Below are 18,290 nucleotides of genomic sequence, written 5' to 3'. Positions count from 1 at the left end.
ATATTAATCCCTTATTGGTCATATCATTAGCAAGTGTTTTCTCCCGTTCAGTAGGCTGTCTTTTCATCTTGTTGATGATTTCCTTTTCTGTAGAAAAGCTTTTAATCTAATTAAGTCTCATATGTTTACTTTTGCTTTTATTTCCTTTGCTTTAGGAGATAAAGCCAAAAAAATTTTGTTATGATTTATGTCAGAATGTCCTGCCTGCGTTTTCTTCAAGTTTTATGGTTTCTGGCCTTACATTTAGGTCTTTCATCTATTTTGAGTTTATTTTTATAAACGGTGTGAGAAAATATTCTGATTTCATTCTTTTACATGTAGCTGTCCAGTTTTTCCAGCACCACTTACTGAGGAGACTGTTTTTTCTCCACTGTATAGTCTTGCCTCCTTTGTTATAGATTAATTGACCATAAGTGTATGGGTTTATTTCTGGGCTCTGTTCCATTGATCTGTGTGTCTGGTTTTGTGTCAGTACCATACTGTTTTGATTACTCTAGTTTTGTAGTATAGTCTGAAGCCAGGGAGTGTTATTCCTCTAGCTCTGTACTTTCTTGAGATTGTTTTGGCTATTTGGGATCTTATGTGTTTCCATACAAATTTTAAAATTATTCTGTTTCTGTGAAAAATGCCCTTGGTATTTTGATAGGAATTGCATTAAATCTTGATAGGAATTGCATTAAATCTGTAGATTGCTTTGGATAGTGTAGTCATTTTAACAATATTACATCTTTTAATCCATGAAGATGGTATATTTTTCCATCTATTTGTGTTCATTTTCTTTCATCAGCGTCTTAGAGTTTTCCGAGTACACGTCTTTTACCTCCTTAGGTAGGTTTATTCCTAGATAGTTTATTCTTTTTGGTGCTATGGTAAATGGGATTGTTCCCTTAATTACTTTTTCTGATATTTCATTATTGAGTATAGAAATGTAACAGATTTCTATATATTAGTTTTGTGTCCTGCAACATTACTGAGTTCATTGATGAGCTTTAGTAGTTTTCTGGTGGAATCTTTAGGATTTTCTATGTATAATACTGTGTCTTCTGCAAACAATGACAGTCCTCTTTTCCAGTTTGGATTCCCTTTATTTCTTCTCTGATAGCTGTGGCCAAGACTTCCAATACTATGTTGAATAAAAGTGATGAGAGTAGGCACCCTTGTCTTGTTCTAAATCTTAGAGGAAATGCTTTCAGTTGAGTATGGTGTTAGCTGTGGGTTGGTCAAATATGGCCTCTATTATGTTGAGGTGTGTTCCCTCTTTGCCCACTTTCTGGACAGGTTTTATCACAAATGGATGTTGAATGTTGTCAAAAGCTTTTCCTGCATCTATTAAGATGATCATATGATTTTTATTCTTCAGTTTGTTAACGTGGTGTATCACATTGGTTTGTGGATATTGAAAAATCCTTGCATTCCTGGGGTTCATGGTATATGACCCTTTTAATGTATTCTGGGATGTGGTTTGCTAATATTTTGTTGAGGATTTTTCCGTATGTGATCATTAGTGATATTGGTCTGTAATTTTCTTTTTTCGTGATATCTTTGTCTGGTTATGGTATCAGGGTGATGGTGGTCTTCACATAATTTTTAACCTGTTCCTCCCACTGGGCTTCCTGGGCCTGCTGTTTGTGGTCTTGGGGATCTCGTTTTAAAAACCATTCTAACAGATTCCTTTTAGCTTCCTCTTACAGGAATCTGTTTCCTGGATATCATGTCTTCTTCCTTCTTATTCCCTTGTTTTGAGAGAGTTTATCTTTCTTAAGGACTCGAAGAAAATTTTGAGACCTTGCATTTCTGGAAGGATCTTTATTCTGCCCCCATGCTTGGTAACATTTTGGTAGAATGTAGATTTAGATTGGAAATCATTTTCATAATTTTGAAAACATTTCTCCATTGTGGACATTTTGGCTCCCAGAATTGCTCTGTCTCCTCCAACCCCCATATAGGCTTTTAAAAAAATTGTTTTTTTAACTTTCCCCTTTCCCTCCACTTTTTGTCTTTGTTGTACTTTCTGGAGAGATTTCTTCAATTTGTCTTTAACCACACCTATTGAGATTTTTACTTCTGCTGGTATTACTTTTTAATTTCCAAATGGTCCTCTATTCTCTGTGGATGTTTCCTTTTTATATCCTCTGCTTCTGTTTTAGAATTGTTACCTATTGATTGTTTAAGGATGTTAATGATGAGGTTGGTTTTCTTTGCTTGTTTTTTCTTAATGCTTTTGCTTAGCTAGTTTTCTCCTCTTTTTCTTATTATTGTTTTCGTCTTATGAGACACTTTCCTCAAGTGTCTAGTGCTTCCTGACTTGCAGTGCTTGGTGGGGTCTGTTGTTGTTGTTTGTAAATTGTAGTAAGAATGTTTAACGTGAGATCTGTCTCTCCTGTGAACAAACGAAGTGCACGCAAGGCAGTATTGTGGACTGTAGGCACGACGTTGCCCCAGATCTCTTGCAGAACTGAAACTTCATACCTGCTGAATAGCAGCTCCCTTCCTCCACAGCCACCATTCTTCTCCCAGCCCTCCGCAGTTGGGTTGTTTTAGACCTCATGGCAGTGAAGTCACGCAGTACATGTTCATCTGTGACTGGCTTGTCTCACTTAGCATAACATCTATGTCCTCTAGACGCGTCCGGGATTTCCCATATTCCAAGATTAATAATATACAGTTTTTCTTTCTCTCTGCATCTGTCGGTGGACATTTAGGTTGTTTCTGTGTCTAGGCCATTGTGAGTAATGCTGCAGTGAATAAGAGAGTTGTACCTTTTTGAGGTCCAAATTTCAAATCTTTTGGGTAAATGACCAAAATAGGATTGCTAGATCATAAGACAGTTCTATTTCTAAGTTTTTGTTTTGGTTTTTTTTAATTTCTCAGTTTTTGAGGAACCTCCATACTGTTCCATAGTGGCTGCACCAACTTACATTCCTGCCAATAATTCACAAGAGTTCCCCTTTCTCCACAGCCTGCCAGCACTTGTTATTTCCTATCTTTCTGGTAATAGCCATTCTGAGGGATGTGACGTGACACCTCCTAGTGGTTTTGATTTGCATATTCCTGATGATCAGGGAGGGCGAGCATCTTTTCATACACCAGTTGGCTATTTGTATGTTTTCTTTGGATAAATGTCTATGCAAGTTGTTTGCATATTTTTAAATTTGGTTATTTGGGGGTTTTGTTTGTTTTATTTTTGTGTGATTTTTTTTTTTTATCAGGGCAGGGCACCTAAGTATATACCCCTTGATCATTCTTTGTACATGGATAGGGCTTACAGATCTTGAAAGTCGTTGTAGCTTTATTTACCTGGCCTGTTTGCCTGGGGAGACCTGGATGGTAGTGTCTTTAGGTCTTTCCTTTTAGACTGTGAGATTCCACAGAGAAGGTAGGTCCCTCCAGCCTCCTGCCTGGAGGGCACGTGCACTCCCGATGGACAGTCCTCTGGGAGCTGAGTCCGGGAGGGGGGCTGCAGGTCTCAGTATTCATCACATCCACCTCCTCATCCTCCTCCTCTCCTCAGTATGGTCCCCTTGCCCCAGTCCAGGGGTCTCTCTAGAGACGGAAGTTCTGTTCTTCTGCTGAGGTCGAGGGGAGCAGTTATCATCCTGTTTGGTGCTGGGGAGGCATTGACCTGGGTATCTGCTTCTTAAATGGGTTTTCTACCCTCCGCCCTTGTTTTTCCAGTCACCCCTTTCTTCTCACTTGGAGAAGAACCTGGAACCTGCACTTCTGAGAATGCTCAGTGTCAGCGGCGTGGCTCCTGTGGCTCTCCCTTGCTGCTAGTTTTGTGTCCGGCTCCAGCCGACCTCCCAGCTTCTAAATGTGGTGCTCTTGTCTCCTCTTTCCCTGTCTTTGTAAAAATCCCTTTATTGTTACCGTAACATAATTTTTGCAGAAGATAGAGCTGTGTTTGTTGACTTTGCTATCTTTATAACCGGAAGTCCACTCTGCCCTTTCCCCTCGGTCATGGATAAGCTGGGTCAGTTGTTGGAGGGTGTCAGGTATGTACCATGTGACAATGGAGAAAATACTTAATTTTAATTTTCTTTAAGTGACCATAAGAGAGCTTAACCCTTTACCTGTTTTTGTATTTAAAGGTCTGAGTCATTACTAGGAAAGTGAGCGTTTTTACCTTAATGAAGTTCTTCTGCTTCTATTATAGGTTCTGCTTTCCAATTTGGCAGCAGCACTACAAGTTTCAATTTCACAAACAATAATCCGTCAGGAGTATTCACATTTGGTGCGAATCCCAGCACACCTGCAGCCTCGGCCCAGCCCTCCGGCTCGGGGGGCTTTCCATTTAACCCATCTCCAGCGGTGTTTACTGTGGGGTAAGAAAACTCTGTTGAAATGGAGAATTTAACATGATGAGGGCATGTACGTGTATTTCAGCATGTGTGTTTTTAAAATCACCAAGGTGCTGTGCAGTTCAGGTAAAATCAAGTATGTTCTTGATCAGTGTACCATGTTACAATTGTGGAGGATCATAGCCTGAGAAAAACAGCAGGAGGGTGTGTGTGGGGGGTGGATGTTGAGGGTGTCACGCGGAACAGAAAGCACTGCTTGCTTTAACAGTGTTCCCCGTTACTGGTCACACTTACTATGATTGTGAAATTTTCTCAGCATCACGTCACATTATGAAGTTTTTATTTTTCACAGGTCAAATGGGAAGAATGTGTTCTCTTCTTCTGGAACTTCAGTTTCTGGTCGCAAGATAAAGACTGCTGTTAGACGCAAGAAATAAAGGTCATGGTGGTGGTGTCCACACCGTTCTAACAACAGCTGGTGGCCTGCTTTCACATACTGACTTGTACTGTGTGCTGGGTTATCTGAACTCAGATCTGCCCCAGGACTTCTTTAATTGTGGAATTCTCCTCCTTTTTCTTTCTTTACAGAAGCCCCAACCTCACCTCTCCCACCTCATTTTTAAAAAATAATAGCTAGACTGGTGACTGATTCTCAGCAAAAATATTTTATGATCCAACAGATTATTCACTGATTTGGCCTAGGCTGGCTGAACCCAGGATAGAGCCTGCGCGGAGAATGGCTTTGTATAGACTTCTTCGTCTGCACCATGTGTGCGTTGACATGCGTTTGTGGAACGCATCGAAATTGTAATTATATCTGAGGAATTCTGTATAGATTAGAGGATATTGAAATGAATGATTTCTATGCTGAGTTTGTGCTGGTGTATGTGTGAAGTGAGTGAGTTGGGTGTATTGTGCACTAAAATTTTCTGATAGAAGAAGCCTGATTAAAGAATGGTCCGTGGTAAGGACTTGTTAGATCTAGTTCATTCTCCATTTAATAATTATATGCTATTTCTATATTGTCATTCTTCTGACTATCACCTGTCTTGCCTTTTTCATTATTTTATTATGAAACTTGTGTAAATACAATTTTGTTTCTGTACTTTTTTGGCATAACATAAATCTGTGAACTTGAAATTTTAATTTTGTGTTAGAAAATTTTTTTGTTGTTTGTTTAGTCTTGTCTCAGATTTTATTATGTAAATCCCATTATTCAAAGTTGCCTAAATCCATTTGGAAATCTTTAAAAAAAAAATTGGGGATTCTTAAAGTGAATTTATTGGCTTTTCTGATCCAGTTTTGTTTGGACCAAAAACCAGTATTGTACAAAGTATTAAGCATATATTTTTATATTTACTGAAATGGACTGTGGTGACTTTGGATAATAAGGAAAAGTTTAATATTAAAGCCATGTTTATTACAGTATAATTAACATGTTAAACCATGGGATAAATGCCATCAATAAAAAATTATGAAATACTTTTTGTTCTAGTGTTAACTCCTAGTGAAGGTACGAGTGTTAATGAAAGGAAACCTTTTTATAAAGGTTTACAGTGGTCAGAAGAGAAATTCCAAAGAATACATTGAAGTGATTGGGACAACTCCTAAGTGAAGGAGAAGTGTCAGAAGGTAGCCTGCTTTTTGTCTGGTGCTAGGAATCATGCCTACTTTGCATATAAAGTGACAAACCTTTTTAAAAGTTGAAAATAAACACACACAACCATTTCTGTTTGTACTTGTATCTTCCTTGATAGGTGACTGGAAAATGTTTCTTGATCGAGTTCTTAGAGGCACATGCCCAAAGTAAACCCCCCAAAACTTCAGTGACCCTTTGTGGAATTTCTTTTGGATTATTTTACCAAATTTCTTTTTTTTAACTAGATTTCTCTCCTATGGTCCATAAAGGAGCTCTTGGGACAGCATTTGATAATCTTAGTCTTCAGTTTGAATGTACAGCTATTTTGTGGCGACTTTATTTTGCTACACTTCTGGTTGAGTCTAAATTCAGAACTTTAAAATGTTTAGGGCTGTATTCGGGATTTAGGACTTGCGTTTTCATCTTGATTGCTGTAACTCTCAGGCGGCATGTGGCAGCTGTAGAATATATTCGTGGTAGCAGCTCCATCCTCAAACCTTCCTGACTTAGCCCAGCAGAGGTATCTCCTTACCAGACTGGCTCAGGCTGCAGACCCACTGCTGACCCACTCCCTGCGGCTCTAACGGCAGCCACAGCCAGGCTTGGGTTCCATGCTCCGTACACAAGTGGAAGTCGAGCGCTGTTTGTGGAAGAAGGGGAAACACGATGGCAAGAAAACAATAAAAGCCCACTTTCTCATGCTGGACCAATGAGGAATTTAACTGAAAATAATCTCCGAAGGTAAGAAAACCGTACGCAGAAAGATTGAATAACCAGGTATGTTTATACAGTTTGGTTGCTTCAGAAGAGGGTCACCCACGGTCGCCCGTTCTCAGTGCACATCAGCATGCTTGGTGGTGGTGGTGTGTCAGATGTACATGCTAGGTCTTCCTCACCAGAGATTCATGACTCACTGGGTCTAGATAGGGTCCAAAAATCATTAAATAAGCGCACACCACTTTTTTAAGTCCTAGGTTGTTTTGATTAACTTACAGTTTGGGGCATTAAGAAAAAGTAAAATTCAGACAACGGAAATAAGTCTGTAAACTAGCTGTTAGTACTTGTTGCAAATTTCTTTCCTGAAGTTGTTAATGTAATTAGGATTTTATTACTTGAAATGTGTTTTTTTCCTCCTACCCAGTTAGTTACGTGAAGATTTTTCTTGTAGCTCTTCTGTGTAAGATCTCTTCTGCCAGAGTTCAGTAGGTATTTGTGAGAATTATTCCACACGTAGATGTATTTTTGATACATTTGTGGGAGAGGGAGAGCTCCATGTGCTTCTGTTCCACCATCTGAAGCCTGCCCCTTGTTAAGTGTTGAACCAACTTTTAACAATTTGTAACCAGGCTGTATAACTTCCTGGTGCAGCCCTTGAGGAAGAACTTGTGTTTAATTGTATTAGTACGTCATTTGCTGGCCTATTTAGTGGAAACTGATGAAGTTGGTACAGTAAAATTGTGCTGGGGCTAGCTACACACACCAGCAGCACACCACGTCAGAGCCTTCCTCTCCTTGTAATGCAGGGCAGCCTGCCTCAAGTCCACTGTGGTTCCAGAATGTGTAGTTGGCGTCTGAGCTTCTAACAAACAACACATCGTCTACAGGACTGAGACAGGCCATAGTTTAACCACGTTTAAGTTTATCCTTTATTATCTTTATCCTTCTTAAGGAACCTGTTTTCTAGTCTATCCTAGTTTGTAAAGGTTAGAATGGGGGGTGCTTGTAAAATCAGACTAGGATTACATTGCCCAGCTCAGTCTTTTACCTGCCATGAGACTGTGAATTCTGATTCCTCATGTGTAGTATGGGTCCCTTAATATCTTGCACAGTGGCTGGGAAGATTTAACAAGTTTAAGGGAAGGATAGGGTTAGTTGAACATTAAAAACATTACATTAAAAGCTTAGTCATCTACAGCTAACTTCTAAATGACTTGCTAAAAGAATTTATCTTCAAAGTGCATGATTTTTTGGATAGACCTCTATTTCTGACAGCACTCTTCTGAAGGCAGAGGATGCTAGAGCAAGCTGTATTTGGAAGCAAGTGATTGTAGAGCAAACCTCAAAGAAACAGGCAGAACACAAGCATTGGAGACCAGGTATTTATTGAGACAATACAAATTAGTGGCATACAAATTACTAAAAATAGAATGTTGAACTTTATTTATAGGCAGGCCATCAGATACTGTTTATGGCTCAAGCCCTACTGTAATGAACTGCAAGGAAATAAACAGTTTGAGATGAGGAATTTCACCCAGGCAAGTACATATTGCAAAGATTTTGGCCTTTGGTTCTGGAGGGTGGGAAATTGCAAGTAACCGAAATACTTGTCAGATTTTAGGAATACTGCTATTTATTCAGGCATATTTTTTTAAAGAAACAGTACTGTTTTCATAGGGATGAGTGTAGAATGAAAATATTTAATACTCCCCATACTCCTTAAAATGTCCTTTTATTCAAGTAGCAAGTGGTTTAAATTAACTTTCATCTCCTTTGTACCTTCCTTTTACTGGAAGTATTTATGCGTAAGTGAAACACTCAAGTCACTTAAGGGAACAAATCCTTCTTTTAGAGCTAAAACAGTTTTTACTGTCATTTGAAACAACTCATTTTTATAAATTTAGACAAAGTAGCCCTCAAATATGTTTTTTTAATCCTAAGTATTTGGGTGAAACTGGAAGGTGAATGTTTTGGTGGGAAGTAACTTCTGAACCAGTGCCATATGACTGTCGGAAGTGTTGGCTCTCTCTGGTCACAGATAAGGTTGAAAGCATGGCCTGCTTGCCATGACTCAAACCCACCTACCGAGGCCCAGGATGCACTCAGTGTGTCAGACTTTTCTCAACGTGCACAAGCCACTCAGGCTACTTTTGGTAATGCGTAGATTTTCTAGATGCCTAAATGAACTGCCTGTTCTGTGGTTTCATGTATGGCCTATTCATTGTATTCAAGCTGTGTTCTTAGCATGACTCCTAATTTTTGTTCCCTTATTTTGTAAAAGTGATGAATAATATTTATACTATGAAGACAACTTTTCTTTTTGCCTTTTGAGGCTATAAAGCATCAGTATGAGAATTCTGTGTTGACACAGAAAAGTCAGCATTTCTATAAATGAAATACGTGAAATACTGAAAAATAGGCTCCACTCTCCTCAACCCCTTCTTCCCCTCAGCAACCTGGGAATCAAAAATCTCCCGAAGTGCAGAAACAGACCTGGATTTTGTTGTAAAGGCAAAGTATGTAATACTTCTTATTTGACAGGGCTAAACGGTCTAACCTGAATCCTGAACTTGAGCTGAATGCACCTACGTAGATGCTAATATGAATCGCTGTGTATAGCAAATGTGCAATATTTTAAAGTATAAAACAGACTGGACTACATTATTTGCTTTTTGTTTACTATACAAATAAAAATAACCTAGGTGCTGAACCATCCATATGACCTGAGAGAAAATTATACATTAAGGATGTATTCCAGAACTGCATGGCAAAAGGGTACATTTCAACTTAAGTTCCCAATCAGGGCAAAGGGGTATATACGCCAATGCTAATGTGTATAACACTTCCTAATTTCTAGTCTAATTTTAAAAATGGGTTGTTTTGGTCTGTTCACCGTGAACGGCAGTAGGACACTTTTATCTTCCCAGAGGCTACAAATGAATCATCTGTTTAACATTTTGACACATTTATCTAACAGGCTGTCTGTGATGTTGGATTTAATATAAAATTATTTTGAAAAACATGGCTTATGAAGTTTCATAATAAAAAAAGGTATTAAGGACACTGTTAAGGTTTCTATAAACAAATACGAATATTTTCAGTTTTAAATGTCCAAAAAAAAACACCCCACTTTAAAAATTAATACAGTAATAGCAAATGTATTTGCTATTAGGACCAAAATAAAGCCTAGATTGATCCTGTAAGCAACCTAGTTATGAACTGTCCAATTATAGTTTAGTGGGTTTTTGTTTTTGTTTTGTTTTGTTTTGTTTTTAGAAAATACTATCAGATGCAGAAAATGCTTAAGAAACAAGTTCTAGTTCAGGTCTATCTCAGCACTGCTAACTGGGCCGGCAACAAAAGCACTCACACACACTACCAATTTGCAACAGAATAATAAATTAAAATAGTAATAGACAAAGTGTTACTTAACATTTCCTTCTCTAAACGTCATCCCTGGCAGGCCCCAAATGAGCTGTTGGCCCACAGAAACAAAGAACTTACTTAGAATAATGTTTGGAAACGCTGCTCTTCCTTGTCACAGAGAATAGTCAGTCCATAGTGCGAAAACTGCTAGTATTTCACAAACTCCTAATACTTATTTAATCATGAAATACTAAGGTTATTTAATCCTTGATGTTTCAAAGTTATGGAACAATGTAAGAAAAGGAAACTAACTAGTATGTGAATATCCTGTATATAAAGAGAAGTTATATTCAGAACACTGAGAAGCACTAATACTTTCTTCATGCTGCGTACATACTGGGAATAGTTTTACAGTAAATATGCAACAGTTTGATGGAAGTTAATTTTCCCCCACATATTTATAGTTTGATGACTGAGGGCACTTGAAAACACTTGCACATGAATTTAAAGTTAAATTTACAGAGAAAATTTACTCACCACCCCACACCCCATTGAAAGCAATCACTAACTTAACCTTTTCTTTTAAAAAAAATCAATAATATAGCACAATATGACTTAATACTTTTTTCATCATCATGCAAAACTTGCCCCCCAAATACTTAATAGTTGTGAAATTACATCATTCCTGCAGTAAACTGCAGTACAGATTTTAAAATTTCAGGTTAGGGCACTGCTAAGCTGGCCTTACTTTTCCATTTCTCCTACAGCTAACTCAGCACCTCCCAGGATGGGAGCTAAATGGATTATCCAATTTGTGTCCCCACTCCCTCCCCACCCAAGAGCAAAGACAAAAATTTCCCCAAGAAGTGGTAACTAAAAGATGAATGTGTTTACAAAACACAACTGGACATTTTTCCATCATTCTGGGATAAACCAAAATAAATTTTAAAAGTTTCATTTGGGAATTTCAAAGCTGAAAATGCTTTCAGCAAATTCTAATGCCTCAGATCTTAAAAAAGCACATACTGTCGTCGATTATGACACCACTTGCCGCCTTTTGGATCTAAAAATTTTAACACTTGTATTTAACAGGTTTTTCTTCTGGGAAAGTTCTTTGGCATTCAAGTAAAAGCAATACTTTCAGCATAGTCACCTGCATCACACTGGAGTGACTGCTTTAATTTCTAAATCATCAATTAATGTAACCCAGGGAGACTGATGGCCTTGATACATAATTTAGTCTTGCATTACTCCAGAGAGCTTGGAATTCAGGGCTTTTTTGGGCATCATCTAACCCCATTTCTTTTTACTACAATGGTTCCTGCTACAATGTCATAGGCTGTTCGATTATGCTGAAAAAACAGCAGTGTGATGAAAGCAGGGAAAAAAGAAGCAATAGAAAAATTCTTGATCAAAGCTCGTATAGTGGACCTAAAAAATTAAAGCAAAAAAAAATCAGATGTATACCAATGACATGTTAATTAGTAGTATTTTATCAAGTTCAAAATATATTTAAAACATAGTCAAAGCACAATTAAGAGAATTTTTACCTTTGGTATCTGAACTTTCAAGTAGCATTATGCTTATGATCAAACTACCTGGGGTAGTTGTAAAGCCTTCGTAACATAAAAGTTAGACTTTAGAACTTTCACATGAAAGACCATAGTAAGTATATCTTAGAATGTGAAATAAAGTTTATAGTATTTTGCCAGAAGAGAGTAGCCATTCCCCTTTACTTACCTTTCCTATCGTCACTCATTACTTTTAGTATCTCTTTACTTTTCGTGTTTTCACTGTCTTCTAAACTGAGTGTGCTTATTGCAGCCCCATTTTCTACCTTCTATGAAGAGCATCAGCATTTCAGATTTCTGTATTCTTTTATCAGCTCTCTTCTTTTTGGGGTCCTGTGATTAAGGAATGCTTTAAAAGGCTTTCAATGATAGCTCAATGGAAAGTTATCCTACTAGTGTTGTGTTTCTGCCTTTCAGTGCAGTGAACAGCAGCAGAAAAGCACAGTGAGCTCTGAATCCAGACTAGATGGTTTCAGATTCATTTCTACCAACTACTAGTTGTGTCCCACGTCTGTAATAAAAAGGGTAGTAGTGCCCAGAGAACCTATCTTACGAGGTTGTTAGGACTGAATTAGTTAATACATACGCAGTGTTTTTAACAGTGCCTGGTATATGAGGTGCTCAATAAACATTAGCCATAAAAGTAACAGCCAAGATTACTATAATCACAGAAATGTAAGGGAATTTTCAAGATGTCAGTGAAGTCAAGGCTTCTTCTAGAGTCTTTTGTTTACATTTATGTAACAACCTAATGCTGAATCATGCTGGCAGAATTCCAGCCCGTATTGTTCTGCTCAGCCGATGACCACCTACTCACCTCCACAACTTCCATGATCACCATTGTACCTCCCCCCAGAGACAGATGCCACAGCTAGCCATGAGTACTGGGGGTATTACAAGTGCTAGCACTTAAGAGCAGGAGCAGGGTGCACACACGTATAGTTGTCAGAACTCTTACTGCCAATTCAAGATGGGATAATGACAGGTATTACTAAATGGAGGCTTCAGGGCAGATAAGTCACTAAACCCAGCATCCACAGCCCTAGACACCAGGAAAGCTAGGCGCGGGGCACCGACAGGGACGGCGTCCACGCCCGAAGCCTCTCACTGTCGTGACTTAACAGTTCATGAAATGCTTAATCTTTAAAATGTATACTGAAGAGGGGTCTACACCATAATTGAAAACACTCAAACTTTTATTGAGTAAACTATTACCATCTGTTATATGCCATGAAGAACCAACATCTTAAAAAATACTGTATCAAATGGTGTAAGTTATGAATTATATTGATTACTATACTTCAAAATTATTTTCGTAAGTACACAGTAGATCAAGCTAAGAAAAGAACTTACGTTGTAATGCTAACATTTGAGGACGGAATCACTAAAACCCGACTTGGTGCAATAAGCACTGATGTGTCACATGTCACCACTCGAAGCCCTAGCAGGAACTTGCCTGGGGTAGCTCCACCTGCTCCCCAAATGCAAATTATCTAAGGAAAGAAGGATAATTTTAAAATAGTTCACTGGCGCAAATACACCAATTTTAAAGGTAAATTTTCTTGCCATATGATTCACGTTTCAGAATTTTCAGGCTGAAACAATTTCATAGCGTACTCAAAGGGTTACCTTTTAATGCATTTCTGCAGGTGTCTAACATTTTCAACACCACAAGATGTCTACAGTAATACTTCTCTATGACTCATTTCATTTTTTAGCAAGCTGTTTCTATGGAAAAATCCATTTCAAGTTCCACAACCAATTTACAAGTATATTTTTGGACAACAAGACTCAAATGCCTTACAAAGAAATTGTGAAGCATCTCCACTCAGAAAGTTTTAACTTGAAAAGTATTATGTTAAAACTTGGGAGAAATAGACATTTGATAAAATATTACATGATTATAAATTTACATTACTTTTTTGTCTTGGGCTGATAATTTAAAATTAGATTGTTAAACATTAGTATTTGCTCAAGTCAGTAGCTTACCTCATAGAAACAAACTAATAATCTGTATATAAGAGCCACAACCATCATTTTCTGCAAGTCTTCCATTGATGTGTCTTCATCTATTTCTTCTATTATATAATGCATAGCAAACTTAGAGATATCCCTACACAAAACAAAGTTTTGGTTTATAAAGAATTAGTTACCAGAGCAGATGCACTGATTTTTTTCCCCATTATTGTAAATCATAAACTTTAACTGAAATCCTAAACTAATTTTTACGTTTCCAACCATCTAGTTTTGCAGAGCATTCATTAGCTTATTCAACAAATAAGCAGCACTATCACGAGCAGGCACTGTACCAGCCCTGGGGACACAAGGGTAAGTGAATTCAACATGGCGTCTGCTGTCCTGGAGATACTAACCAAGCAGGGAAAGCAGAATAAATAATAATGAAGTGGGATAAGGGCTATAACGGAACTATAAGGTACCTGGAAACATACCAGGCACACCTAACTTCCTGAAGGCTTCCCAGAAATGACATTTAAGTGGAGATCTGAAGGATGAAGAGAAGTTAGCCAGACTAAGAAGGGAGAAATTCTAGAGAGAGGGACTAATGAGAGAAAGCCTTAAACCAGGAGTGTGACGGAAGCTGCAAGCAGTTGAGGCTCAAATAGTGTGAGAGGTGACAGTGATTAAGAAATAAGGGGATCTGTTAAAACCCATGAAGACATGTAAGACTTGTCCTCATAGCAGTGAGAAACTATTGAAGGGTTCTAAGGCAAGAGAGTGGCAGAATCAGAATTTATGATCTCTTTGGTTTTATGTCAGAGACTAAATTCAGATAACCCAGGAGCCAGGAGACTGAGATATCAGTTAGAAGCCTTGTGTTGAAATCCAAGCAAGTGATGACTAGACTAGGGAGAAGAAATGATGGAAAATGGAATTCTGACAGTGAAGAGGAAATGGTATGGACTGAAGGTTATTCAGGAGATTGAACAGAAAGAAACGGATACTTGCCTGGATGTGCAGGGAGTAAGGGAGGGAGAGACAGGGAAGGGCAAGGGCCCTGAAATTAGACTACCAGTGTTTGAACTTGACTGCCACTTACTACTCTGTAACTCTGCAAATTCTGGGCTTAACTTCTTTCCTGTAAGCACAAACTTCAATCTCTATAAAATGGAGGTATTAACCTCTACTTAATAATGGTGGCAAGATTAATAAGTAAGAATCCCTAGAGCTGAGCATGTAGAAAGCGCTTAGCAAGTGATAACTGCTATTAAGCTGAAAGGAAGTTTATTCAAGTAAATGGCTCACTTTGCAGGTCACTTGGAACTTGCCTGATAGTGTAAGCAACACTATTTGGAAATGCCACCTAGCTGATTATTAACAGTTCATATATCAAAAACTCTTCATGCTTCTGTCTTCAGACACTCCACTCTGAACACAATTCTAAGAGGGAAATTAGTAACTGGCCCAAGAAAATAGTGAATAAAATTAAACCAGGTTTAGAAATTCCTTTTACCTACTTTATTTTTTTTGGTGCTGAAACTGGGAACTAATTTTACCTACTTTTGATAGGTGAAATTCTCCCACATCTTGCAGAATTTATTAAGTGTTTTTCTCTCTTTTGTAGTTATTTCTTAAAACCAACAAGAAAACAAAGCTGACAAAGCTCTTATAAAGAAATTGTTGACACTGGCACACAGATTATCCATAAAGGCACTTGCAAGGCATGAAAAGAACTTAACAAAGCAAGGATCTCTAGATAGCAGGCATTAAAACCTTTCTGTAAATGGCCTTAACTTACTTTATTCCACTGAGGTGCATAATCGTTAAGACAATGGTTGCTTTTATAAAGAAGAGAATAAAGAAATCCACCATCTCTGCCATAAATCTGTGGGCCAACGATGGTATAACATACTCTCTGCCTGTAAATTAAAAAAAAAAAATTAGGAAAACTAATTGCTCATAGGCCTTGGAACTCAAGCTCAGTAATGAATGGGGAATATAAAGTCAAGGTACAACTTGCTGTACCTTTGCAACTGTAACTTTGCAACAAATATTGGTACTGACTCCAATATATGTTAAAATATAACACCACTTCACTATTTGCTGGGCAGTTTAAAGTTTGTTTTTACCCTCTTCATGTTTAAAGATAATTTCACGGATAAATTATCTAAGGTACTCAATACATTTCACTGGGGATTCAAATGAGAATTCAGGTGATTACAAGCTTATGACAAAAACAGTTTTTAGCAAAATATCAATAGACAATTAGAACAGTCATTTGTTCTGTGCTCTTCATCTCAGCCCTTACTCATTTAGTTTGTCTTGCTTTCTATGTAACAAATCTAATGATTATCAAGCTGCCATCCTAAATTCTGAATCAAATTCAGGCAACTAAGTCTTGTCCCATATTATCTGTGCCTGAATAAAATAGCCTAAATAATAAATAATAAGTGTAAATAACTCAAAATATTCTAATTCCTATACAAAAGTAAACAATAAAGAAGATTAAGCCAGAGCCCAAAGGTTCAAAACTCCGTTTGAATTCATGTAAATCTCCTTTTACAACCGTCAACTCCTTCGTCCCTAATATATAATACATAACAATTATATATATACACACACACACACACACACATATATATATACACACACATACACACACTACATTTTACCTATGTTATATCTCCTGTAATATATATAATAAATCCACGTCTGGATTATTTCCAGCATTACCAGTCAAAACTTGCCCTCCTCCCAAAGTGGGTTCGTCTGAGAATTAAGATTTGAATCTCACTTCAGAGCGTGGAGATAGAGGTAAGAGGACGGTTTGAGGAGCAAAGATTTTTTTTACACGTGGAAACAACTAGTCCTGGGAGTAAGGGAATCAATTCGGAGCGCCAGGTCTAAGGGAAAAAGGAACTATAGCTTCGCTTCAGTTCACTAAATTTACTTTGGGAATTTAAGGCCTTAGCCAACGACAGTTGATCCACGCGGAGAAACCCCACTGCGAGCAGCAGCAGCAGTTACAGCGGTGAACAGCCTGCCCGCTCGACCCCCAGCTCGTTCCCTGAAGGGCCTTCTCACCTGCCTGCCGCCCGGTCTCGCTCGGGGCTCGCGAAACGGCCGCAGATCCTCCCCTCGTTCCTGGGGCGGCCCGGGCCGAAGGCTGCACGTGAGGGGCGCGGGCTCCCAGGCCGGCTACCGGAGCCGGGGTGGTGATGCCGGCGGCCGCCCCCGGCTCAGGCCCAGGAGCCGCGGCGCTCAGGAAATAGAAGGGGTTGTAATAGCCCAGCTGGAGGGGCGGCGAAGCCGCGGCCTGGGGGGCGGCGGCGCCGGCGCCCGAGAGGTAGCCGAGAGGTGGCGCGGGCGGCTGGGGGCTGCAGTAGGCGGGGAAGGCGGCCAGGCCGCTGTGCCAGGTGAGGTAACCGCAGTAAGACTGCCACAGCCACTCGTGCACCTGCCGGGAGTACTCGCGGGCGCTCAGCCGCGCTGGCCTCTCGCGCGGAGCCGCGGCCTCTGGCGCCTCGCAGCCAGCCGGCGCCTGCAGCCCCGCGCCGGAGCCGGAGCCCGCTTCCCCGCATTTCCCGGGCTCGCGCCGGGGCTCCGACTCCTCAGCGGCCGGGGATTCGGCCTGCGGCTCGTCCCGGGGGCGTGGGGCGGCGGCGGCAGGAAGGCCTCTCAGGGAAGGGACAGGCTCGTGGTCCCCTCCGCCGTCGTCCTGCCCAGGAGGGCGGCCTCGGGCTTCCTCCGGCCCCTCTGCCATCGTTGCCTCAGCAGCACCCTCGGAGGTCCTGTCACTGCGCCGTCTCCCTCCCCCACTAGCCCCTCCCCAGCGGCCCCGTCGCCACCGCAGCAGCCGCAGGCGTCAACAATCCGCCACCGGAAGCGGAAGCCCCTCCCCTCGTCAGCGTCGGGGCGGGGCAAGGAGGTGAGGCCTGGAAGTGGGGCTGAGTGTTACAGCTTCGGCTCGGGGGCCCGCGGGGTCCTCCGTTCTTACCGATTGTTGGGTGCAGACTGTCACTGCCGCCTCTCCCCGTCCCTCCTCCACCCCCTACCTCGTGCAGTTTTAGTGAAGTTTAAGGCCCGAGGCTCCTCCAGGTAATCCGTGGATTCAGGCTGTCCCTGGAGAAACAGCTGATGGAGGAAGAGGGTTTCCCAGAGAGGTCCCAGGGGTCAGCACCGCCTTTTCTATTACGGAGCCGCGACTGTTTTGGTCTCTAGGCACAGGGCTTGTTGCTTATTTCCGCCTGCATTCATTCCAATTAACTGGTCCTCACCCATTTGTACTCAAGATGATACAAGACATATACCCTTAGAGGATAAGAAATGAATAACCAAACTCAACTGGAACTATCAAGATGGTATGACTCAGCTGCAGAGATATTCATTGTAAGAGAAAAGAATGATTATGCTGATTTAAGAGTTAGATTGTCGTTATCCTGAAGCCAACCTGTGTGCATAAAATCTAACTTTCCATTGCTGCAGATAAGCCTACTAACACCAGCAAAACTGTGCCTTTCCTCAGACCCATTGTCTCAACCTTTGGTGCCTGCCTTTTCCTTTATTTTCTGTTAAGGCAAGCGCCTGTTTACATCCCAGGGTTTTGGAGTGTTCTCTGTGTATCCTAGCCCAGGTGTGATTTCCTCTTCCTCTGAACAATATATATAGCACCTTACATATTTCTATTATAACATACCTACCCTAAGTCCTTATAAGCGATAGGAATGGCTGTGTCCCCAG

General features: G+C 40.1%; 2 protein-coding genes across 6 annotated transcripts in view; one reads left to right on the top strand and one right to left on the bottom strand.

The window, feature by feature from the left end:
• NUP153 (nucleoporin 153) overlaps window positions 1–5,780 on the top strand; it is a 63,708-nt gene extending 57,928 nt beyond the window's left edge. For all 4 annotated transcript variants that reach the window (XM_074348140.1, XM_010945683.3, XM_074348139.1 and 1 more), the window contains 2 exons: window positions 4,154–4,322; window positions 4,651–5,780. In XM_074348140.1, coding sequence (XP_074204241.1) covers window positions 4,154–4,322; window positions 4,651–4,735 — 254 coding nt within the window. In that variant the 3' untranslated portion in view covers window positions 4,736–5,780. The remainder of the gene's footprint in view (window positions 1–4,153; window positions 4,323–4,650) is intronic.
• A 2,242-nt stretch (window positions 5,781–8,022) lies between these two features.
• FAM8A1 (family with sequence similarity 8 member A1) lies at window positions 8,023–17,440 on the bottom strand. 2 transcript variants are annotated; one of them, XR_012500984.1, is made up of 6 exons: window positions 16,635–17,440; window positions 15,349–15,469; window positions 13,581–13,704; window positions 12,945–13,084; window positions 11,761–11,924; window positions 11,313–11,451 (listed from the first exon to the last, which is right to left on the bottom strand). XR_012500984.1 is itself a non-coding variant. In XM_010945684.3 (5 exons), exons 1-5 carry the CDS (start codon window positions 17,311–17,313, stop codon window positions 11,307–11,309), a joined length of 1,209 nt encoding a protein of 402 aa, XP_010943986.2. In that variant the 5' UTR covers window positions 17,314–17,436; the 3' UTR covers window positions 8,023–11,306. The 2 variants fall into 2 exon arrangements, 1 of the variants encoding a protein (XP_010943986.2); XM_010945684.3 differs by lacking the exon at window positions 11,761–11,924 and having other exon boundaries at window positions 8,023–11,451; window positions 16,635–17,436.
• Window positions 17,441–18,290: the final 850 nt, after the last annotated feature.

Source organism: Camelus bactrianus, chromosome 20, assembly GCF_048773025.1.
Source record: "Camelus bactrianus isolate YW-2024 breed Bactrian camel chromosome 20, ASM4877302v1, whole genome shotgun sequence".
NCBI classification, from domain to species: Eukaryota; Metazoa; Chordata; class Mammalia; order Artiodactyla; family Camelidae; genus Camelus; species Camelus bactrianus.
The sequence above is the reverse complement of the archived record's forward strand: the minus strand, read 5'-3'. Positions and strand labels throughout refer to the sequence as shown.

What these genes read in the sequence shown, in the direction of transcription:
- FAM8A1 (XM_010945684.3), bottom strand. Translation starts at nt 17,313, where the DNA reads ATGGCAGAGGGGCCGGAGGAAGCCCGAGGCCGCCCTCCTGGGCAGGAC. An exon ending in ATGCACCTCAGTGGAATAAA is followed by an intron (nt 13,705 to 15,348) that starts GTAAGTTAAGGC and finishes TGTTTTGTGTAG; the next exon opens with GGATATCTCTAAGTTTGCTA. An exon ending in TCAAATGTTAGCATTACAAC is followed by an intron (nt 11,452 to 12,944) that starts GTAAGTTCTTTT and finishes TTAATTTTTTAG; the next exon opens with GTCCACTATACGAGCTTTGA.